The sequence below is a fragment of the Erigeron canadensis genome, chromosome 6 (genome assembly GCF_010389155.1).
Source record: "Erigeron canadensis isolate Cc75 chromosome 6, C_canadensis_v1, whole genome shotgun sequence".
NCBI lineage: Eukaryota > Viridiplantae > Streptophyta > Magnoliopsida > Asterales > Asteraceae > Erigeron > Erigeron canadensis.
In genome coordinates this window covers 33,536,054-33,561,707 of record NC_057766.1, presented here as the reverse complement: position 1 = coordinate 33,561,707, position 25,654 = coordinate 33,536,054, and the positions used below count along the sequence as shown (strand labels likewise).

Genomic DNA, 25,654 nt, shown 5'->3' with positions numbered 1-25,654 from the left:
TACTTGAAAGTCTTATAATACCTTTGAGGAACTTAATTTACAACATATATTTTAACTCTTAAATAACTACAATACGCTCTTTTATGTCAATTACTTTTACATTAACAATCACACTATTATTGCCGCCTTCACATGCTTTATTACACGGACATATGACTAGTCATTATTATAAACATCACTTATATTATTATCACTACAAGGAAAAAAGCCAATTAAAAATAATTTAGCGACACATTATTAGAAGTCTGGAAGAGATTCATTCATGTCATTTGTCAGACTTTATTTAGGTTTTAATTAAATAATAAAAACTTCAAATCAAATCACGTATACAAAGTTTTCTTATCTAGAATTTAAGACTAAAATAATGCTTCTTTACCATGTATACGGTATACCAATTGGAAGAACCCATCGAAAGCAACCGTATTGATTACGAGTAATATTATCCCTATGTAATTGTTGAGTTATAATAACTTAACATGTTCATAATTAGAGAAGTTGTATATTTATGTTACCTTTTTATAAACAGTTTCCAGCAATATATCATTGATTATCAATCAATATAAATATTAATTAAAAATAAACAGCATGTTAACCCTACGTTAACTATAATACTATATAACTAATATTCTTTCATTTCTATTCACGTATCCATCAAAAGATTGGGCCGGTTGTGATTGTGGAAAAGGTAAATGCCAATGCTTATAGGCTGAAATTGCCTAGCCACATTCATTTTTCTGATGTGTTAGTTGAACATTTGTTGCCTTATTATGATAATTCTTCGGATGATGCGTTTGTTGTTAATTTGAGGGCGAATTTCACCTACCTAGAGGGGAATGATGCGAGCCCAAATGTGGAGCAGCGGGCTATTTTGTATCTAGAGGTTGAAGATCGCACATCAAAAAGTGCTAGAATTTGATCAACGCAAAATTTGTAACCCATCTTAGACTTTAGCTCTAAAATGTGCCACATAAATACAATAATAGAAAGAATTATAGACTTTAGCTTAAATTAGATAATAGATACTTACAATTCAAAATGAACTACAAAAATATGATACACAACTATAATTATAAATAATTTTGTTTTCTGTCTCTTTACATTCTACTGTATATATAAAATTTATGTTTTTTTAAAATTCTTTATTACTTTTGGTACGTGGACTATATGGCCCAATCCAAATTAAAACTCCTTAGCCCAACTACATCATTCCCGTGAGTGTCTAAATATAATCAACCCAATTCCCACCCCTTATTTTTTACTGACACTTTCCCTCCTTTTTTCTTCATCAACAATCAACATCTTTCATATATTTCCTTTTCAGTTTTTTTTTTTTTTTTTTTTTTTTTTTTTTTTTTTTTTTTTTTTTTTTTTTATAGATTGTTCTAGCATTTGGTTTCATGGGTAATAACAAGAAAGTACAGTTTGATCTTTCCAATCTCGGCGCCTCCTCAACCACCACCGCTGCTGCAAGTAACCCTCTTTTTCTTTACTCCCAAAACACTATTTTCTATTTTTATTTCCAAAACACTGTTTTTGTGGTTCTAATTAGCTTTAGTTGGGGTATTTGGGTTTTACTTTAAAGTGTTTCAATAGCTGCTTTTAAAAGTTATTCAAGCAGCTATTAATCCACTTAAAAAGTAAACACAAGCACCGCAGCTAGGTACTAATTATTCACAACAAGCTAAATAGTCATTGGTATTGCAATCACTTTGTTTTTCATATGACTGCAATGCATAATTGATGTTTTTTTTTTAACCAGAGTAAGTTTTACTTTACGACATAATCTTTAGTGTTTCTAACTTGATGCCAAGGTTTACTTGTATTATATCAATGTACCAAGCAAATATGATAAGCTTGAGACCAAGTTCTTTGAAGAAAGAGCAGCTCTGGAAGCAAAATACCAGAAACTGTATGCTCCACTATATCTAAAGGTGTGGACGGATTTATGTTGTAATTTGAAATTAGCTACTTTTACGAGGGCCAGATTTTCTTCTCTGAAGTTTCTGTGTGTACTTATTTATTCTGTGAAATTGCAGAGACACGACATCGTGAATAGTGTTGTTGAAGTTGATGGAAACGTCGATGAAACTGCGATAGATGTTAGAGATGATACAGCTAAAGAAGGTAATTAGTTTATTTTTTTATATGTTCTGTTTTAAACTTTTGACAATGGCCTTGCCAAATGGTTTTTACAGATAAGGGTGCGCCAAGTTTTTGGTTAGATGCAATGATCTGTTGTGGCCAGAGGTACACACTATTTTTAGTTACATGGATCGTGGTGGTTGATTCTAGAATTTAAACGTTTTTTAATCATGTGCATTATTATCAGATTTCAGAGCGCGATGAAGAAATTCTCAAGTATCTGAAGGACATTAAGTGGTGTCCAATAGATATTCATAAGAGTTTTAAGCTTGAGTTCTTCTTTGACACGAATCCGTTTTTTGAGAACTCTATTTTGACAAAAGTGTACCATATGGCTGATTATGATGAGAATCTTTTAAAGAAGGCGATAGGAACAGAGATTAAATGGTTACCTGAAGAATGCTTGTCACAAACAATACTGAAAAAGAAGCCTGTAAGTCCCTTTGCCACCGGATCTAACAAGATTAAGTATCTAATATATAAGTGCGGAAATTCTTATACAAAAGCAATCAACAACACGAACACGAATATGAATAAACTGGAACCGTATATTACTTCAGTAAATGCAATTACAAGTAAATACCAAGTTCCTAAACACGAGAATATGAATGAAAACAAAGCTAGAAGATTAACCTTAAACATAAGGTTAATCTCTATTTATACTAAACTTAATGGACTTAAACGGACCTATAACGAAATGGGCCTTAGACTTGACTTGACCTCGACCTGGTCAATGGCCGAGCTTGACTTGGTCAACAGTCAAGGTTGACTTTATTAAACACATGATTAACATTAGACTTTTACATAAACTAACGATTCAAACTACTTTTCACGAATGCTTTTGTCACAAGGAAATGCACCAACAAACTCCCCCTTGACATCAGCATCTTGAAATCTTCAGCAGTCTTCAAAATCTTTAGAATCTTCAGCGGCAGCGATATTCCAATCTTCAAACAATCTTGGCATAAGACTTGTCTTTTAACAACTGCTTCACCATCAGTTCATACTGTTGAACTAATCTAAGACTGCAACCCATAGTCTTCATTCTTTCCTTTCTTAACATCACAAGATCTTCCTTACACAGATTGGCTAGATGATATGGTTCATAGATTCTGAGAAGCTCATTTGAATCACCATCTTCAACCACAGCTTCAAAAGATTTTACGTCCATCCTCCAAGATTTCATTTTTAACAAAATATTCGGCTCAAACTTCTTCATCCGAACTTCTTTTAAGCATTGAATTTCGTTGAAAATGATTCTACCTTTCGGCTTCTTAGAAATAGGGTCAACTTCATTCGGTTTAATCAACAGTTGACCCTTCTGAGGACGAAAATTCTTAAAATAACCAGTACTTACTTCATATTTCATCAGATCAACAAAATGATCAGCATATGGACTTTTACCGTAATTGAAGAAAGGAGCCTTTGCAACATCAACAAAATCCCTTTTTGGTAGAGTACTCAATGCTATCTTACTTGATCTGAAATACATTACCCCAGAAGTTCTTTTCACAGCAAACGCATATATTTCATTATCCCAAAAGAAACTCAATATACGTCCACCAGTGTTCGGTAAAGAAGAATCTTTAAACTTGCTTATATAAAGAATCTTAGAAGCTTTCTTAATCTTCTTTTCACAACATTCTTCTTCTCCATCAGAAATTCCTTCACGAAAAACTTTCTTTCGTGCTTTTCTACTCAGAGAATCCTCAGTTGTCTTTATCGATTTAGATTGTTGATAGACAACTTCAACAACATCAGCATCTTCAGTACCAACGATCTCATCATTAGAAATGATTTGATCTAAGTCCACTTCCTTATCAATAGGAAGGTCTTCAGATACACTTTCACTACCTACTGCATTAGAAGTCTCAGCCTCATCATCAAGAATAACAACATGAGATTTTCCAGAGCTCCTTTTGCTTCTAGATGCATCAGACTCCGCCTGATTGGTAGCAACACCTTGAGCATGAGATGTCGAGCACTTTGGCATCTCACCACCTCTAGATTCATTAGGATCATCATCTTTATCATTCGGTCGTACATTACCATAAGAACTCCTAACCTTACAAGCATCAGAACGGATCACTACTCTCCCCATAGATGCCAAAGTCGCGAGGCGATCTTCAAAATACTTTATCCAGCTAGAAACCTTATCAAGAGTATCCCAATGACTGTTGATCGATTGTTGATGAGCAACCTGTGTGTCATTCAATTTACCCAGCAACGTCTTCGCATCTTTAACTCTATCATCCATAGAATTCTGAATATTATCAGCTTTATGAAGAAGTTGTGCCCAATTCTTATCAGAAGCCGCCAACTGTGTACTCAGATCTGTAATAGTCGAGGACAATCCACTAGCAACAGTTTGCACATCACTAATCGTCCTGTCATGGCTAGCTTGCTGTTTCTCCATTGCATCAGCTAGTTTACGAATTTGACCATCATAATGTTCTTTCAAAGCAGCATTGGCGGATTCACTAGCAGCCAGTTGCTTAAGCACCACTCCATAATCATGTTCGAGCTTAGTAAGACAATCATTTTCAGATGACAAAGCAGCAACAAGTTGAGCTTGATCGTTAATAACCTTATCCTGATCAACAACTTTCTTCATCATATTATCCATCATGTTCTCCAAGCGAAGAATCCGCTGAGAAGCATCCATCTCAGACACATGAGGCATAGAAGAAGTTTGCGGAGGTAAAGAATCTATACCTATCTCAATAAACGGCACAGAAGTAACAACAGTAGATTCCACAGCATCAGAAGAAACAACTACAGGAGTAAAAATGGGAGTAGAAATAACTGTAGCAGGGATCTCGGAAGACGTAACACCAATAGAAGTCACAGAAGCACAAGAAACAACCGGTGTATCAATAACAACCGCACCAGGTTTACGAAATACACCTTGTTTCCGACGCTTTCGAGGAACCAACTTAGCTTTTGCTTTCCCTTTCTCAGAAGCCTTCTCAGCCAAAGCAAGTTCATCAGATCTTGGCTCATAATTTTCATCTTCTTCTTCAGAATCCTTGCATTTGCGCTTTCCTACTGGCGACACTGAATCATTTCCCCCATATACATATTCTGAAGACGTGTCATCATCAGTTGAAAGAGAAGTAGAAACTAAATATGGAACTATACCAGGATGACCATCAGATGGTCCAATACTAGTAGAAGGTCCAACAGAAGAATCGAGACCAGGAGTAGAAAAATCAAGCCCCAAAAATCCTGTACCAGAACCCCAATCAAAAGACTCATCCAAGCCAGTACTATCAGCAAAGAAATCATCATCCGGTATAGATAAGTGTGACATATCAGGAAGAGGTCCATCATCCTCAGGAACATGATCAAGAAAAACATCCACAGGATCAGATTGTCTATGCACTGGATGGTCTCAATGAATAACATGTACCTCGGGAACAATAACCGCCGGATCAGGTAGCTGAATCTGAGGATCAACAATAGCAGGTCTACCTGTATCATGAGAAGTCATAGTATGGAAGATACGTGACCCAACAACATTAACCATCAACAATTTGCCAACAGGCACCAAACCAGGAAATCGATCATTAATGATAGCTGTGATAAATCTCGGATACATCAAAAATCGACTATCAAGAGCTGTAGAAATATTTGACCGAAGATTTTCCCACAAAAACTTAGCAAAGCTGTACGGTTTATTGTAAGTGAGAGCTATCATCATGGAGAACTCTCGTCCATTCAAAGAATCAAAACCACTCTTCTTCTGTCCAAAACAAGAAACAATAATGTGAGCGAAAAACCTCCACTGTTCAAAGAAACCAGGTTTTTTGATACCCTTGTTCTTAGGAAACGAAGAGAGATATCCCATTCTATCTGTAGCACCATTTCGCAAAGTCAAAGGAAATTCAATCCTTTCATCAAACTGAGCCGCATCTCCAAGTTGTAGTGTTGTACACATCTCTTGCATAGTAAAAGTTAGCTCTCTTCCATGTACAATCGCCCGAATGTAAGCCTGATTACCATCTCGTGCTGGATGATATGTAACACTAGTCCAGAAATCATTAACATGACGTTCACAAATAACTGGATTCAGAGAAATCAAATGGCGTATGCGAGAACATTGTAAGAACCGCATCAACGGATGATATGCTTCAGGAGTCTGATCTTCCATAAAAGGATCGTACACACAATTATGAAGAGTCGCAAATCGTAATGCCACTGCAAAACAAACACAGGACAAACAAAAGTGCACCAAGACGAAAATATAAGAAACATAATTCAACTTATTCTTTAAAAACTCATAGTTTTCACAAAAGAATAAAAAGAACAGCAAGTATACAATTAAATGACTATCACAGTCCATTTATATACTAGAATAATGAAATGGTGCAAGACATATTTTTCATGACAAAATCCCAGTTTTCACTTTGAAAAATAACCCTTGATTGTAAGTCAGAACCTAAAATTATTCAAGTCTACAAATCCCAAACTTGCATGACCGAACTCAAACCAAAATGCAAATGAGTTTTCAAGTTTAAAATTAGTACAAGTTTAGATTTAAACTTAAATAAAATTACAAGTTTCTTACAAAAACAAAACCTAAAGTTGATCAACTTTACAAATCGCAAACTTGATTGACATAACCTGAACCAAAACCCAAATGAGTTTTCAAGTTCAAAATTAATACAAGTCATGACCTAAACTTGACCAACTTTACAAGTTTCGTTTTTTTTTTATATATTAATACAAACCACAATCTGTCCAAGTCAAATAGCATTTTGTAAAAAACTATAACCATCCAGCAAAGTTTGTCATAAATTTAAACATATGTGATTTACTTAACAAATGCACATAAATGCTACTGACTTAATATACAAGTAAAATTACGAAACTTCAATAAAATCAAACGAAAACATGAATAAGGTCGAGTTGAACACAACTCATCAGACCGAATCAAAAAGGGACGATGTCAGGTGAAACAAAACCCTAACCAATAGGGAGTTCAAACTCGTGTTCATGCAAAAACCCTAATGTATGGTCGAGTTTGTGTACTTGCAAAAACCTAAAGAAACCCTAACAAAAGTCGAGTACTAACATATGGCCGTTTGGGTCGAGCTCGACTAGAACCCTCAAATAGGTCGAGCCTGAATAAGCCAGGGATGATCGAGCTCGAGTAGAACCAAAACCCTAATGATGGTCGAGCTCCATTAAACTCCATTAAACAGAAAGTTGGGTTTGGTCGAACTCCATTAGTCAAGAGCTAGGTCGAGCTCCAATATACGAAGGCTAGGTCGAGCTCCAATATACTAAGGCTAGGTCGAGCCCCATAGGTCGAGCTCGAGTGATCAGGCAGCAGGTCAATCTTAGAGAACAAAAACCCTAAACATGGTCGAGCTTAGTAATCAGAAGGGAGGTCTAGATCGAGCTCGAGCAAAAATATCCCTAGGTCGAGTCGAGTCATCAGAATACCATTAAATGAAACCTAGTTCGAGCCACTTTTCATCATCTTCAACCTCAAAAAACCTAACATTATTCAAAATTAAAAAATACTTACTTTGATGACGGATCGAAAGGAGAAGACAATAAGAAGATCGCTAAGCCAGAACTTAACCAGAATCGAAAAACAATTCAAGTTCCAAAACCCTTTGGTCGATCTGATGGTCAAGTGTGTGTATGTGATCGAATGTGTGTGTGAGGTCAAGGTCGAGAGAAAAAGAAGGGAGGGTTGTTAGGTTTAAAGGGTTTTGAAGGTCTATCTTATAGAAACTAGGTTAAACGGGCCTAATTAGGTCAAACAAAACCCGTGCAAGCCCAAACCCAGTTCGTATTCGAATGTGTGTGTGTGTGGTCGAATGTTTGTGTGTGTGTGTTTGGTCAAGCATGTGTGTGTGTGTGTGTTAGGTCGAGCTCGTGTGTGTGTGTGTGTTAGATCGAGCTCGTGTGTATGTGCGTGTTAGGTCGAATGTGTGTGTTTATGTGTGCTTATGTGTGTGTGAATGGATGTGTGTGAGAGGTCGAGGTTAGGTCAACAGAAAGAAAGAGAGAGATGAAGAAGAAGCGGTTTTTTTTTTTACTCAAACAAATGATCCGTATTTATATAGTGCACGTACCTTTTTAACACCTAAAAACAGAAGTTAAGTCGAGCTAGAATCGGTACAGGTCGAGCTCGACCTGGTCGAGGTCGAGCTAGGATGGACGAGGTCGAGCTAGGATGATGAGGTCGAGCTAGGATGATGGTCGAGCTCGAGCTAGGCGAGTGGTCGAGCTCGAGCTAGGGGCGTGGTCGAGCTCAAGTTGACTGATATGTTCCCAGGACCCAAAATAACTATCTTTATTGTTGTTAATACCTTAACCCCGAACCAAAAAAATCCCTCAAGTGGCTCTAATACCACTTGTAAGTCCCTTTGCCACCGGATCTAACAAGATTAAGTATCTAATGTATAAGTGCGGAAATTCTTATACAAAAGCAATCAACAACACAAATATGAATAAACTGGAACCGTATATTACTTCAGTAAATGCAATTACAAGTAAATACCAAGTTCCTAAACACGAGAATATGAATGAAAACAAAAGCTAGAAGATTAACCTTAAACATAAGGTTAATCTCTATTTATACTAAACTTAATGGAGGACCTATAACGAAATGGGCCTTAGCCTTTACTTGACCTTGACCTCGACCTGGTCAATGGTCGAGCTTGACTTGGTCTACAGTCAAGGTTGACTTTATTAAACACATGATTAACATTAGACTTTTACATAAACTAACGATTCAAACTACTTTTCACGAATGTTGTTGTCACTGGGAAATGCACCAACAAAGCCAAAGAAGAATCGTTCAAAAAACAAAAAAGAAGCCAAAGGATGGATCCGAGAATGCTAAACCCATAGCCAAAACGGAGGATTGCAAAAGTTTTTTCAACTTCTTTAATCCTGTACAAATGCTTGAAGATGAGGATGACATTGATGAAGAGATGGTAAAATCTTTTAAGAAATTGCACCCTTGATCAAGCTTTTATATTATTTCTTCTTGCAACTGATGCAAGTATTTGATTCACAGTTTAAAAGGCTTATAAATCAACTGGAGAAAGACTATTCCATTGGGTAAGTTTTGGATATTGTTAATTGTTATATCAGTTATCATTTTTTGTATGTTGTCATATCTTAGCTCTGAAAATAATATATTTATACATACAGTTCAACCTTCCGGGACAAAATAATCCCTCATGCGGTCTCTTGGTTTACTGGTGAAGCTTTCGCAGATGAATTTGGAAGTATTGAAGATTTTGGTTTTTAAAAGAAACTCTGAATTTCTCCTTAGATTGGATTCGGTTAGAGGTTTCACTTGTTCAAATCGTTTCTTTTTCTTTCTGACTCAGGGGTTGAAACCTCTTAAACCTCTTTTTTGTATCTGATAACAGTTGTACCTGTTTGTTGCAAAATATCATCCCACAACCTACTGGAAACAGCCTCCCATCACTTACCAGAATGATACACGTTTGTTGCTCTCATTGCATGGCATTTTGTAGAAATTTTTGATACTGATCGAGTTGATTAAACTTATTTTTTGTGTGAAGATTAAAAACGGTAAAAGATCTAGATGGGAGGACGATGACTCGATCAGAGAAGCAAAGAAATATTATATATATTTTTTTTGGTTAAGATGAATGGGACAAGTTTCTTTAGAAAACCATTGAGAATTTTTTTTCTTTTTTTTTTGGTTAAGGTGGAAGGGTAGTTCCTAGATCTTTTTATGTTTATGTGTATATATCTGTTATCTTGTTGGTTCCCGCACGCGCGTTGTGTCGGGAAGGACCTTTTTATGATGATGATGGAAATGAGATTACTGCAAGGCGGTTCACAGTTGTTTTGATGGTAATGGTTTAGGAAGTGGTACAAATCTTAGTTTTTTTTGTGATGGTAGTGATAGGCATTAGCTCCCCCAATTCACCAAACAGTTAGAAGACAATAGGCATTAGCTTTACCAAACACTTAGAAGACTAGTCACTGCTGAGTATGTTTTCAGACAACAAATTAAGTTCTAGATACAATGTTAACTCGGGATCGTTGCGATACATATAAAACAGCTAATGATTTATTTTAAGAAAAATAACAGCAACACCTACAAACACAATAAACATGGATGTAAGTATTTGACATAATGCCTCAATTGATGCTATAAGTATAATAATATGCAAACAAAATTCTATATAACTAGAATTTTGGACCTCGCGTTGCGGGGTCTCAATTGCCTTATTAAAATGGTTCGTTATTTTAGTATATATGCCGTGAACTTTCGACCGCTTAATTAAAAATAATTTTGTCATTAATATGTTTGTTTAAAAGTATGCAAGAAACCAAAACGTAACCCGTAGTAGAAACCCAAACAGGATGTGATACGACAAAAATATCAATATATTAATTCAGAATTCAAGCGGATACGATATAGCAAAATGCAAGTAGTGGTACGAGGTGTGTCACAATAAGGTAAAAATCCGAAAGGGAAAAACAAAACTAAAAAAATATATAAAAAAAAAAGACGTGACAAAATCCGAACAGGATGCAATGTGGCAAAATCCAAACTATAAGAAACGTGCGATGTGTCACTTTATAACCGATGTCACGTGTCAAGTTTTAATAAGCATGGTTACTATTGATAACCATGCCAAAAAACAACCGAAAGAAAAACTCCAAACAGGATCTATAATGTCAGAATCTAAATAGTGATGCGGGGTATATGATGAACCAATAAAAGAGATTATAAAAGCAAAAAAAAAGGTATCAAAAAAACAAGTAAAACCGAAAGTAAATAACCTTAACGAAAATAGAAATAACAAAAAAAAAATTGTTGAGTAAAAGTTTTCAATTAATTAATTGAGAACACAAAAGCCAAAAAACTATGATGAACACCAAGAAAAAACCTCAAACGGGATCCAAAATGGCAAAATCTAAATAGTGATGTAGGGTATACGATGAACCAATAGAAAGAAAACACAAAAGCAAAAAAACTATGTAATAAACCTACAAAAACCGAAAGAAAAATAAACTTAACGGGATTTGATATGGCAAAATCCGAAAAAAATGCGGGGAATAGGTGGACCGATTAGAAAGAAAACACAAAAACAAAAAAAACAATGTAAGAAATCAAGAAAAACCGAAAGAAAAATAACCTTAACGGAATCCGATATGGCAAAATCCGAGAAAAAAACGAGGTAAAGGTGGACCAATAAAACAACGCCATGTGGCACGTGACACTGTTCATTGGGTTTGCTTTTAATGAGATTACAATTCTCCAAATTTATTGCTCCATTTACCCAATAATATACAGTAATTTTATATTCATCCTATAAAAATTTTAACTTAATGAAAGATTCAAATACAAATCCATAGTTAAAAAAAAACTCCTTATTATATACAAAAATTAACGCATCACTATATATAGAGAGACAAAGCCAAGATTTTAGCTCTTGACCAACAATTGTAAATAGATACTAGTCACTTAAAATTCAATCGGGGTCTGTATCTTTATCTTTATATATACTAAAAGGCAACTAACCTAATTTTAATTGACCAATCACAACTCTCAATTTTTCGCTTTTACGTAAATCAACACATGTCTAAAGTAATTTACAGTTTTTGGTTTTTCATCACCAATTTACACATTTAACCCAATCTAAAAATAATTAATACTTTATTGCATAATGTTTATCTAATAAAAAAAATATAGCTAAAAGTTAAGAAGGTTACATATAAATATCAATAATTTAGGATACATAGTCTTCTTATATAAATTGAACATACAAATAAAATCACATCAAACGAAAACTTTGAATATCCAATTAACCAGTCGCTACTTTTATTGTTCTTAACAGTAAAACTAATTTTTTTACAAAACATCAATGAAAATTCAGTCAATAGTATAATCAAAGTTAAGAGATATTGCTTTTCCATAAGAGTTTGTATGAAAGAAATTTTGTTACACCATCCAGCCTTGATATAATTTAACATTCAGTATTAACATGAATATCTTCATTTTTTTAAATATATATTTACATTTAACGTATAAGTTTTTTTTTCGATATACTAATTCTTATATTGATAATGTGGTACAACCGGTGTATTTGATATGGGTCTAAAATAAAAACTAGTGAGATTTTAAATGTCAATTCATTGAATGGCCAATTAATTTTGAAGGACACTAATACGTAAAAGTAATACTAAAAATATAAAGTTTTTGTATATTTTGGTCGATATAAAACGTCTATATGGAGTATATGCTCTATTGTTTGTTTTAATAAATAAACAGATATTTACTCGGTCCATTTTCTTTTTACAATTGCTCTATCTACATCCTATATTATATTTTCATAATTCGCATTTGAGTGAATTGGGATCCGTTGTTATATATACTCGTATAATATTGGTCTGACTTCAAAACTCTCCATGATCATTCTTTCAAATTAATACCACTTTCCTGTTACTAATTAAAATCATCCCATCTTCTTTTGTTCCTTTTTTCAGTACGTATTATTTCTTCCATATATTATACTCGTATATTGTAAACCCACAAACACATGATCGAGCTCTTGAATAAATAGGCCATATATATATATATATATATCTTGGTAACGTACGTTGTAACGCTCAACACATGCATCCCTTCATGTCTTCTCCAAAATCCCGTCTCTTTTCACCATTCAAGCGTTTTATCCATGCCGACTTTCATGAAAGCTTTCAAAAGATGACAATCGTCGATAAGCTTCTCTTCCTGGTATATACATATATATGTTTATGCATGCATATTGCTTAATTAATCTTTTGAATGATTAGTTCAACAAAATATATAGCTAGGAACTGTTCATAAGGTTGCTAGCTAGCTAACTACTCGTATACAACTACAGTAAAAGCTATGATAATTAACGTACGTGCACTATAAAAGAGTAATTAAGTCCGAGAAAGTACTCAGCTCCTTGGTCCCAATTTAAATGTTCCGAGTCTTTTTACATCAAGCATTAATTATATAACACACAAACAAAAATGTTTAATTAAGGTCAAAGTTTAAAAAAAAAAAAGACCCAAAATGTCAAGCTCGGACATTTTAATTAATTGGGACGGATGGAGTATCAGGGTCAAAAGTAAAGTTAAGTTAGATGTATAATGATCACATGGATCTATCTTTCATATAAAATTTGCAGAATGTTCATAGTATTGATAAGTCAAGAACTTATAAATGGCACCGTTTGCCAGTGTTGTTGGGAGTTTCATACTTGGCTATGCGTCGTCGTCTTCATGATAGATATAATCTGATCAATGTTGGCAAAACTCCGGTGGAAGGTAGGTTCGATGCTAGTGATGTTCCGTTCAGGACTGCTGACGGAACATTCAATGATCCTTTAAATAAAGGTGTGGGCGGTGAAGGAACTTTCTTTGGCCGGAACATGCTCCCGGTCGATCAGAAAGATAAGGTATATATATATATATATATATATATATATATATAGTAAGTATTGATTGTTAATTAGTTCAACATCAACAAACTTATCAAAATCATGACAAGTATGAAAATTACAAATTAATAATAATAATTTGAGTTTCTTTCTTTGTCACTGACTGCAAAGTAATTTGCAATGGTCCATTAAGATTAGGTCCTGTATATTGTTATTTTTTGTATTGGATTATGCAAATATTCTAACTGCTACACTTACGTGCCTTATATTATAATGTTGTTTAAACAAGTTCTGACATCTATATCTATATCTATATATATATATATTATACAATTCTCATTTCTTAATCTGTTTCAAGTTAGACCGATACGTAGTACATGATGTGTTATATCTATATATACATCATTTGTAAATATATATTTGATCTTAAAATTGTTTCTGATTTATTAGATGCCAAATTAAAACTAGCTAGCTAAAACAATTGTAGGACATACAGTACTCAAGTTTTTTAAACTATATATACTAATAATAATCATTATTGTGCTACTAATTACATGCAGTATATATAGAATAAATAAGCGAATACCAATTAAGCTAGATATTGGTTCATGATCTAATATAAAAACACTATTATTATTTAACGATTAACCTTCAAACTGAGCAGAAGATACCAATTATTGGTTGTACTTGTAGGTAATTTATGCAATTATATATAGAAGCCTTGGTCAGTGCTAATCAATATATTGGCGGTCATATGGATCAATTTCATTTCTTGAGAGATTAATTTTCTTGAACTTAGTTAGTAAAATGTTACATGCACAGTCAATTTAATTCAAGATTGGATCATTGTTCAATACTTGTTTTTTTAGTTTCTACATTTGATCGAATATGAAGTTATACCTGCAGATTAACAAAAAAGTACGAATATACTTGGGTAAAAGGGTGTTTTATGCCCTTGTTAGATTATATATCAAATTAAGCTATTAATTATAATCAGTCTAAAAGAAAAACAAACAAACAAGATTCAGTTTGTAGTAAAAACATACATTGTACAAGTAGTAGTAGTCATATGGATATTTTGTAGCTATTGAAGCCAGATCCTATGGTAGTGGCAACAAAACTTCTGGAACGTAAGAAGTTTATAACCTATGGAACACAGTTCAACATGATCGCTGCTTCATGGATTCAGTTCATGATCCATGACTGGATTGATCACCTTGAGTCAACACAACAGGTTTGACTAGCTAGTATACATATATTGTTCATGAATGCATATTAATCCTTAATCTTCTTATCGATATATGGGACAACTTAACATATATATACATATATAAAGCATGAATCCCCAACAAATAACCATAAATTTTGATTGCAGATCGAACTAAAGGCGCCCATGGAAGTGGCACGCCAATGCCCTCTCAAATCATTCAAGTTTTACAAGACTAAAGAGTTTGATACTGGTTTTGATGACATTAGGAAAGGTCATATTAACATCAGAACTCCTTGGTGGTATAATCTCTCTTGTCGGTTAAGTTTCTACTAGGTCTTGCACATATTTACACATGTTTGCCATTTGTAGAATTTAATTTGCTACCTTGAGTTGTGGTTAAGATGTTAATTAAGCATAAATTTCTTGTATTTTCTTATACTTATCAATAGATTTAAGAGCTGGTTATGTTTAAAGTAAATAAAGGCGCATAGTCATAACTGTGGCCAAGGTATGGAAAATGACCAAAATAATAAAGATAACATGAAACATCTTTATTAATTAGAAAAATATAGTCCCCCTTTATTTTTTTTTGTTTCCTTCCCTAAGTGGGCTACTTGCTAGTAATGATTAGTGATAACTTGAATTTAAATGATCCTTTTTGGCAGAAAAATATTAAATATGTGCCGGGAAAAAATTGATTTTTCAACAATTCGGTTTACACGATCATTACATGCAGGGATGGGAGCGGGATATATGGAAGCAATTCGGTTGCACTGATCCGGATGAGAACATTCAAAGACGGAAAGCTCAAGATTGCAGAAGATGGCCTTCTCCAACATGACAAAGACGGTCTGCCCATAGCAGGGGATATTCGTAACAATTGGATTGGGGTATCAACTTTGCAAGCCCTCTTCATCCTTGAACACAATGCCATTTGTGAAGCTTTAAAGGTACGCAAACAAACACACTTTATGTAACTAACTTCAACTCTAATTAGTAACATTTCTCAATTGCAAAATAATCTCAGAAAGAATATCATGACTTGGAGGATGAAGATCTGTACCGTTATGCAAGACTAGTAACTTCTGCTGTGATTGCTAAAATCCACACCATTGATTGGACTGTTGAGCTTCTCAAAACCGACACCCTTCGTGCTGCAATGAGAGCAAACTGGTAAAAATAGTTTTACCTGACTTGTAATCAACTTCGTTTTTTGCGTTACTAGTTAGTACTACCATCTTTAACAAAAACAAAAAGTTTCTTTCAGGTATGGGATATTAGGGAAAAGATTCAAGGACACATTTGGGCACGTTGGGGGAGCCATTTTGGGAGGTCTTGTAGGGTTGAAAAAACCCGATAACCATGGGGTACCCTACTCATTAACCGAAGAGTTTACAAGCGTATACAGAATGCACTCTCTCTTACCTGATCAACTTCACATTAGGGATGTGAACTCAGCACCGGGTCCTAAAAAGTCCCCAAAGTTGACTAAAAAGTAAGGTTTAAGACACAATTTTCAACTATATGTATACAGTGTTCTTATAATAGACAATACATGACTCGTGTATATCGATGGTAAATATGCAGGGTTGACATGATCAACTTGATTGGTGGCAGAGGAGAGAAGGAATTACTATCAGAAAATGGGTTTACAAGAATGGTATCAATGGGACATCAACCATGTGGGGCACTTGAGCTATGGAACTACCCAGTGTGGCTCAGGAATGTGGTGCCTCAAAACGTGGACGGTTCAGATCGTCTTGATCATGTTGACTTAGCCTCACTCGAGAGTAAGAACCATCTTTCTTTCACTAAAGTTGATCATGGTATAATTTCAAAAGTACATTTAACTAGATTAAACTTTTCGGGTTGAAGTTTATAGGGACAGGGAGAGAAATGTAGCAAGATACAATGAGTTCCGAAGATCACTTTTCTTGATCCCAATCTCAAAATGGGAAGATTTAACCGAAGACCCAGAAGCTATTAAGACATTGGGTGAAGTGTATGATGATGTCGAACAGCTTGATCTATTGGTAGGAATGGCTGCTGAGAAAAAGATTAAAGGGTTCGCCATTAGTGAGACAGCTTTTGTTATCTTTATACTCATGGCATCAAGGTACATCCTAGTATAATCAAGTACAAAAAATGAAAATGGAAACTAAACAAAAACTGTATTTGAGTAACTTGTGGGTGGATTGCAGGAGACTGCAGGCAGATAGATTTTTCACAAGGGATTTCAATGAAAATGTGTACACGAAAAAGGGGCTTGAGTGGGTGAACACAACAGAGAGTTTGAAAGATTTGTTGGATCGGCACTATCCGGGTATGACTGATCGATGGATGAACTCAACGAGTGCTTTTTCTGTGTGGGAAGAAGCACCTGAGCCTCATAATCCTATACCAATATATTTCCGCGTCCCTAAGTAATACCTAGTGTTTTCTGTCTTGTAAGGTTTTTGTATGTTACATGTATAGTTATGTTTTTGTAAAATGAAAGAATAAGCATCTCATGATCAAAATGTTTTTGGTGATATCACTAGACTTTCTTTAATTTTGGAGAGTGGATGGTTATGAACCTTATTTGGAGATGACATTGATACTTTGTAAGTCATTTCATTAGAATAATGGCATTAAAAGTAAGGACTTTATGTTGAAGGACAAAAGCAAAAATGCCTTCATATTGTTAAATTCTGAAAGGAATGCTCAACCAGACCAAAAGGTATCTACATATATAGAAATTTACATAGAAGGCATGTCAATCCAAATTAAAGCCAACAAATTTGATGATGCAAATTAAACCCGACAAATCTGTGTTGTGGAAACAAAGCGCGTGTTTAGACGCAACAAGACAAAAAACGAAAGCAGTCACATATTGGCAGCCATTACCAGTAGGTGCACATTTGGTTTATGTTCTAGTTTTTTAATTTGGGCATTAAACCACAATCTAACGACGATGTACATTTAGATTATGTTCCAAGTTCTACAATATTAGTTTGTATTGTTTCTGCAAATTGTTGATTTTTTGATGAGACTTACAATTGATGGGAAATGAAGCATGCCAGGCTCTGTTTGAAGAATATAAAGTCGTCACTGAACCCACGTTGACATAATCTTCATACAAATCAAATATGTAGTAATCACGACAAGAACACAATTGAACACTTTATATTCGAAAACATGACAAACCGGTCCAATCTCAAACTGCAAGCTTCCGGGGATAACCAAAATCCACACTATTCAATAAATATAAACATTCTCAAGCTGCAAAGTAAGCATGTTGGTCAATGGAATATATAATACCAAAATTTTGGCAGTTAATGATGGTACAGTAGATGTAGGCTGTGTAGTATGGAAACAGCAGCAAGAAAAGTAAAACTACTTCAACCTAACCAAGACACCCTCCCAAAAGGTCTCTAATTTTGTGGTTGGACTTTAGGAGTTTGTTAAATATCTACACGCGAAATGCATCTTTGGTGGCCACTCTCTTCAACCAGCAACAGAATGCCTTTACCCTGAATAGGGTGATCTACCCACTGAGAATCACAGCATGGTGGAAGAGCAATAATCAGACAGCCCATCAAATCCACTCCCGAGAGTAAAACAGGCAGCCACACAGGGGTTGGCCATAAAACCTGCACAAGTCACCGTCAACTTCAAGATATCAAATTTAAACAGAACAAGTCAAGATGAATACTTGCAGTGATGTAAATTGAGTAATCTACACATACCAGATATCAAGGCGGTCGCTGAAAAATGAATCATATTACTCCCTACTGCCATGACGGATGATGCTTGTAGCCCATCCTATCTCCATCCCAGCCATCTACAGGCTCCTTCCTCTTTAAAATCCCACCCCCGCCAGCTGCCATCTGTTGAAACATCTTCAGCTGCTCCTCAGTAACACTTTGAGAACCAGCTAGAGGAAGCTGTCTAAACCCTGAAGGCTCCAAATCGGCACCTCCGGGACCTGAATTTAGATCTAGACCCTGGCTTCCCCATTTTCTATTATCAGGGCCAATGTTACCTGACCCGCCAGGTAAACTCACTACATATGGCCTATAAGGTGTCGAAACCACACCACTAGGTCCCACCAACTGCGAGGGAATTGTCGGAAAACAGATTTGCCCACCAGATGAACCCACATATGCTGTTGATACGGCAGGGTAAGTATTTGGAGGCATAGAGAAATTGGTTTCAAAAGGGAAACCCGGGAATTGGAATGGCGTAGTAGATGAATATCCAACTGCAGGGGAAGATGATAAGACAGGCCCCCTAAAGATTTCAGGATTGAATGAGGTACCAGGATTCAACATTCGTTGTGATGAAGATGCTGCACCAGGAACCATGGGATAACTCTGCTCCCCTCTACCAGGAACAACTGCTGGATATGCACTGCTTGGTGGAAACCATGAAGAGATGGTCCCCATGTCCATATTATTCATTCTTATACTTGGAACATTAGAGAGAAACTGCATACCGTTTCTGGAAAGTGGTGTCGATTCAACACCAACTTCTTCCGCTAAAGGTCCATTGTTCAGGTCAAATCCCATTGAAGAATTTGGCTCTGGGGTAGAAAACCTACCAGAAAAGTGTGACCTAGAAGGCAGGTGTGGGATGGACACTCTACCAAAGTTGACTGACAAGGGACCAACTTCAGGACTCTCTTCACATGCATTTAGATCCAGATCAAGTCCACCCCCACCACTAGGAGCTCCGTTATTGTTCTGACCGACATCCTCGAGAACACCAACATTCAGGTCAAAGTCGAGAAGAGCACGAGTCTGCTTACTAGCAGTATTGTCAGGGGCATCAATGACTTTCCGGGGCTCTGCTGGACGGAATGCACTAGTAGCAGCAGATCCTTTCCACCCAAGCTCAGCCTTACCTCTTAAGAGACTATCAGAATGGAAAAACGGTCCCTTGGCAGCAGCGGCTACAGTAATTGCAGAAGGTGTATGAACAGCAGAAAATCGTCCTGGAACTGAAGACCTTTCAACGTCTCCCTGGATGCCATCATCACTAGGGAGAAGTTCATTCAAGTCAAAATCAAGTTTAACCGCCACTTCTGACACCGGTACAGAGATGGTTGAAACCGCCCTAGAAGTATGTTGCTCAGAGCTATCCCCCTCGGCTCTGTCTTCTTGCACATGGACTACAGATGATTTGCCAGGCGGAACCGGCACACCAGATAAAAGGACCTCATTTTTTTCTTTATTTTCTTTAGCATGTTCATTAGTTTGATGCGAAACAGATGAATCAGGATCCATACCTGTTTTCACGCTCTGTGTAGCATGACTCCCCATCTTTCTGTCTTCGTTATCGTCACCTTCCAGACCTAAACCCATATAACCACAAGATGTGGTTGGCAATTCAGAATCCTTGATCGGTTCTTTCTGCTTTAATTTATTTTCGTCCTCTGGCATTTCAGAGGACAACAGAGAAGTTGATTCATCATTACTCTTTGTCTCAGGTAAAACACTTGAAACTGGATCATGAGACTTAACAACCCCGTCACGCTCTTTACCAGCATTTGTTGAATCTATAGAAGATAACGAAGCAGACTTATCTGCTACCAAAGCAGCAGGCTTGACATCAAGTGCCATGTTGATATTTTGTGGTAACGCCGAAGCTGAACCGGGAAGAACATGCCGTTGAGATCCACCTTTTGCAGGCATATATCCAGAAAAACTAACTTGTTCCATCTCAACATGCCCATTGGTCACTTTTGGATTATCTGCGGGTAATAGCTGTTTGTTTTCAGGGGAACCTCCCTGAGAGACATCAGACCTAGACATCTCACTGGCTGCAACACTAGCAAGCAGATTCATGCCAACATCATCACCAACTGGCACAGACATACTAGCTTGAGGGAATTTAGCACAGCTTTCAGCCAATGCGTTTATAGAACTATAAGAAGCTTCATACGATTTCCCGGCTTTCAGTGTGCCAACTGAAGCTGAGCCGGCACCTTCGGCAGCCTCTGTCTGTTTCTCAACAGCTTCACCATCCCGGTCAGGTTCAGCCGTGGGACTAACAATCCCCTTCTTAACATCATCAGAACCAGTCCCTTCTTTTCCTTGACACAAGTCCGGCGGTGCATCACCTTTTCCCCTTGTCCTCCTATCAAGATGATCTTGCTTAGGAGAGCTCTTACCAAATGTACTAGAAGCATCATCTAACGTTCCCCCACTAACAGGGGTCCGTCCCGTATTAGCCAACCGCACTATAAATCTCTGGCTGTTTGTGTTATCAACAGAAGACGTCTCAGCTGCTCCCTCAGGTGTAGCTCCCATTGGCGAACATTTACCAGAACTAGATTTCCCAATAACCCCTTCCTTCTGAACACCTGCCATAGTGCTTGATTTCCTGCTATGAGAAACACCACTAGAATTCTTATTTATGCTCCCAGAAGTAGAGGGAGCATCTTCCTTGCAAGAAACCCCTGTCTTATCATGCTCACTAGAACAGGACTGACCATTGTTTGCAGATGGACTACAACTATTACTCTTCTCCTCTTTAATTGGCCCATGTGGCACACCCAAAGAGCCAGTGACAGGTATAGCAGATTTCGTAGACCCAGGAGATTCTGGTGATTTTGCAATAGGCTCACCAGCATTGGGCTTACCCTGTTGACCTCTCAATGAAGAAGGCTGTGATGTTGAAATCTTGGTGTCAGACATCATTGATTTGTTTGGCCAACTACCTCCTCGTCTTGTACCAGATCTTGTCTCAATAACATTCATTTCAGCTTCTACACGTTTCTTCCATGTATCAACTAGGCTCCTAGCTTTCTTCTGAATTTCAGAACTTTTATGACTGCGTAAATGATTAACAGACTTGCCGATATTACACGTCTGTAAAGCAAGAAGATTCACAGGTAACTTGTCAAGTGCACGAAGCAAAGCAAAGAGAAAGTCATCAATGGATTTATCAGTCGCTTTGGGACTACCATCGCCAATTTTCCCCTTATGGACCTCTTGAAGCCATTCATCTATAACATGTAATCCCCTACGCTGAACAAACCGAGTAAGACAGTCAAACTTATCAGTAACTGATACAACATCAACAAGCATAACTCGACACGCCAAATCTAACTTCTTCTCAGCACTCTCAGGCCGCATGAGCTCTATTAATTTTTCAACCCCTTCGAAATCTACCAAACCTCCTTTATCTGTAAATTTAATAATCTCGGTCTTTAACATATTTTCAGGTCTAACTTGAGCCGAATCTGAATCATCTGCTTTGGATAAGCGCTCACGTTTGACAGAATCCGAACTATGAATACCGTGTTCTCTTTTCTTACTCTTCACTTGTGTTGGCACGGAGGAAATATTTTGTACGTTTTCTGTACTAGATTTTAATTGTGTTGTTCCGTTTGGACCACTCAAGGGTTTGGGGGAATGGCCTTCTCCCTGCAATGCTCCATCCATTTCTACTTGGGTCTTATCTAATAGCTGGTCTACTTCTTCTTGTCGTTCCTGTGCCAAACAAAACAATATCACCAATGAAGGAGCTTTCATAAAACATATGTAAATATGGCCATATCAAAGGTATAATACTCACAGTAAGATAATTTTTCGCGGTTAGCCAATATAGACACTTCTTTTTTATATCATACACTCGTCTACACACAAATGAGGGTATCCCTGAAGGAAGTTCAACACCCTTACGGAGGAAGGCGACTTTACACGGATGGAGTAACGATGCAGCAGGTATCTCGTCCTGATGAAATGAGTAAAAGACTTCGTTTGGTGCTGCTTCCAGAGAAGTACCTTTCGGAAGCTTCACGTCAGAAGGTCGGTAAAGCCAATTCACCCTCAGGCTAAGAGTATCCTCTTTAGCAACTATTAATCTACGAATTAATCCAACAAATGAAGGCGAATCGTGCGATGGCTGAAACAGTGCACACTCACCAACATGAAGCTTACGTCCATCCTGATACAAGTGAGACGGATATAGATAATTAATGCCGTTATTATTTCTTACCAAACAAAATTAAATAATAATACTAATCAAATGTGAGATTCATAGAATAGGTTCATTAAATTCAAATAATGGTAAGATTTTGTATTAACTATAAATACTGCAAATGTAGAAACTCCCTAACTATTCAAGAAGAAAACCCTATAATTCCTTGTGTCATTGCAGTAAGGACGACTTCTTAAGTGATATATACCAAAAAGGGAAACAATTGCTTCATGCTTAGCACGCTCCATCATAAAACAGTATATAAAACGTACATGCAAAGATAAAACACCACTCCGTAATCGTATACATCTACAAGTCGACACACATATAGCAACAAAACCCAAAACACCTATTTCGCGTTATCATTTGAAACGTTTAGCACGTGCTACGTAACAAAAAGCTTCAAGCTTTCAGATAGTATTTCTATTTATAGCTTCATAAAACACTATTTTGATGTTCCTTACATATATATACTAAGTTAACATTCCTACAATTTATAATTTCCAACCACAGCAAAGCATATCAGCGTGAAAACAGGACAATCATTAACTATTAAGCATTCGATATTTCATTTCAGGAATATAAAATCATATATAACTACCTCAATTACTACCTATCCTTGCCTCAAATTCAACTAGTTTCCTTAAAAAAATTCAACAAACTAAAATTCGTGCCACATCAAACAAGTACAAATGAATATATATATATATATATATATATATATATATATATATATATATATATATACAAAATAATAAAGTAAAATATACTTTGGAGAAAGAGTAAGAGTCAATGAATACGGATGAATTGACGGAAGCGATTAGAGACGGCGGGACCGGCCACATGAGCCGCCGGTGGAAACACACCTCACCACCACCTTCCCACCGGAATCATCAACGACGTCGTTTTTCCACATAAGCATAAAATTAGAAACCCTAAGTGATTCAATATCAACTGATGATATAATTATATATAAGTATACAACCAGATCGGTGATTCAATAACCAAAACCCTAAAATTCACCACCCTAATTTGATCCGATTAAACGCTGTCGTTTGGATCTAGGTCTATCACTAAAGAATAATAGATCTGAGATAAAATTAAAGATAAGTTTTTGATAATAATAATAATAATAATAAATACAGTATATAAACTATTAATTAAAAAAATAATAATAATTTGTTTTATGATTTTGGGGGAGAAATGTTGATATGGAAGGGGAGAAGGAGATGCGAGATGAAATGACGATTTTTTTTTACGTCAAACGACGAATTAACGGGGCAGGTAGCGGAGGTTTTATTGTCAAAGTGTAAAACGATGTCGTTTTGTATGGAAAAGTAATAAGATAAATGGATAGTATTGTTAGTTGTACTCGGACTCTAGTAGTTGCCTTGTATTAGCACCTCTTTGTTCCTATTCTTCTTTTATCGAATTTTGTAGGTATAATAACGTTTGCGATTGTGTTTTGATATAATTATTTCATCATTGTATTTGTATAACGTGAATAATAATATAGGAAAAAGTGTTTAGAAATTATCTGTGTTTTTAGAAGAAGGAAATGCAGTTTTATTGTTTTAAGAAAGTAAGTTGAGATATGTTTGTCAAAATGTAATTTCTAAACCCAAAACTCATTGTACAAATGCAAACCCAAATACTCTTAAACACAATAATTAAATAACCACCTTATAACCAATCCCAAAAACTTTCTATGATGATTAATTTAGATAACCCTTCCTTTTAACTTTTTAGTTTAATCAATTTAAGCACAAACAAATACAACTTAAATTACTAAGTCAATTAAAAAAAGTTCTTGTATTAAGTTCTTTATAAACACAAGATGTTGTGTTTTTAGTTCAATGCTAAGATGTTATTTTTACCTGAATTGATGTTATATGTTTATTAATGTTTAAGTAGTTATAAAACCACACGTTATCATGGTCTATTAATAAATATTGATGAAAGTGTTGAATTTATTTTGTTGTAAACCATATGGATGTTTGTACATTTGCGACGTTGATGTGGTGGCAACAACGGCTATGAGTGGTTGTGGGCTTGTGACGATGATGACAAGTAGTGTAAGTAATTTTGTAAAAATGTATATTAAGGTAATATAATAATTTTAAAAGTTAAGAGATATATATCGTAAGTTATATAATTAAGAATAAATATTTTGCATTTAATTACATATGTATATAGCATATAAAATATACTTAAATTATATTCTTGATTAAGGTACATCATAGTTTTTTCATATGAAAAAGTATTTTTTTTTTAATTTTTTGGACGGCCAACTTTTATTAACATACTATAATCTTCGGCAAGATACCGAAGATGAAAATATTACAATAAAAAGTAACTTGTTATAGTTTTAAGGATCAGTGCATGAAGTTTTGTAATGTGTTTAAGGCAAATTTGGGCAAAATTGTGTTATATGGTCAGTAAAAAGTTGATCGAGATAACATTGTAAATCATTTCGTCTTAAAAATTGTTATTTCTATTTGTAATTAAACGCATTTCATGTATAGAACACAAAGATTTATTATATCATTTGGTGATGATGCTATATCAAATCAAGTTAATATACACACTTTACAAATATATGTGACTAAAAACACTAAGGCTAAAAATCACTTAGAAATTCCCTAGATCGCAACATCGCGTCGTTATTCTTTTGCCGATCAAAGATCAAAATACTTAACGCAATCAACTAATTATACAAAAATTGGGCTTGAACCTGCATTTTCTATTTTATGTATTTCATATCCATACTCAAAATACTTAACGCAATCAACTAATTATACAATAAAAACTTCATATTAAAAATCAAAGGACACTTTTAACGACTTGTTTACTAATATATTACATCAAAGTATTTACAACCTTTAGCATTCAATATAAGACAACA

General features: G+C 35.6%; 3 protein-coding genes across 5 annotated transcripts; 2 read left to right on the top strand and 1 right to left on the bottom strand.

The window, feature by feature from the left end:
• Positions 1 to 377: 377 nt before the first annotated feature.
• On the top strand, positions 378 to 9,421 carry LOC122604751 (nucleosome assembly protein 1;2-like). Its single transcript, XM_043777619.1, has 9 exons — positions 378 to 386; positions 659 to 880; positions 1,812 to 1,931; positions 2,037 to 2,124; positions 2,196 to 2,231; positions 2,298 to 2,575; positions 8,982 to 9,101; positions 9,185 to 9,228; positions 9,322 to 9,421. Exons 1-9 carry the CDS (start codon positions 378 to 380, stop codon positions 9,419 to 9,421), a joined length of 1,017 nt encoding a protein of 338 aa, XP_043633554.1.
• A 3,354-nt stretch (positions 9,422 to 12,775) lies between these two features.
• Positions 12,776 to 17,208, top strand: LOC122605846 (alpha-dioxygenase 1-like). Of its 2 annotated transcripts, XM_043778804.1 has the most exons (11): positions 12,821 to 12,895; positions 13,320 to 13,473; positions 13,528 to 13,589; positions 14,656 to 14,805; positions 14,947 to 15,080; positions 15,518 to 15,731; positions 15,809 to 15,954; positions 16,049 to 16,276; positions 16,369 to 16,571; positions 16,657 to 16,897; positions 16,983 to 17,208. In XM_043778804.1, exons 1-11 carry the CDS (start codon positions 12,866 to 12,868, stop codon positions 17,206 to 17,208), a joined length of 1,788 nt encoding a protein of 595 aa, XP_043634739.1. In that variant the 5' UTR covers positions 12,821 to 12,865. The 2 variants fall into 2 exon arrangements, with proteins under 2 accessions (XP_043634738.1, XP_043634739.1); XM_043778803.1 differs by having other exon boundaries at positions 12,776 to 12,895; positions 13,320 to 13,589.
• An 835-nt stretch (positions 17,209 to 18,043) lies between these two features.
• LOC122606316 lies at positions 18,044 to 23,859 on the bottom strand. 2 transcript variants are annotated; one of them, XM_043779273.1, is made up of 4 exons: positions 23,520 to 23,859; positions 22,345 to 22,716; positions 18,510 to 22,259; positions 18,044 to 18,413 (listed from the first exon to the last, which is right to left on the bottom strand). In XM_043779273.1, the coding sequence occupies exons 1-3, from the start codon at positions 23,592 to 23,594 to the stop codon at positions 18,552 to 18,554; spliced, it is 4,155 nt and encodes a 1,384-aa protein (XP_043635208.1). In that variant the 5' UTR covers positions 23,595 to 23,859; the 3' UTR covers positions 18,044 to 18,413; positions 18,510 to 18,551. The 2 variants fall into 2 exon arrangements, with proteins under 2 accessions (XP_043635208.1, XP_043635209.1); XM_043779274.1 differs by having other exon boundaries at positions 23,550 to 23,858.
• Between the last annotated feature and the right edge of the window lie 1,795 nt (positions 23,860 to 25,654).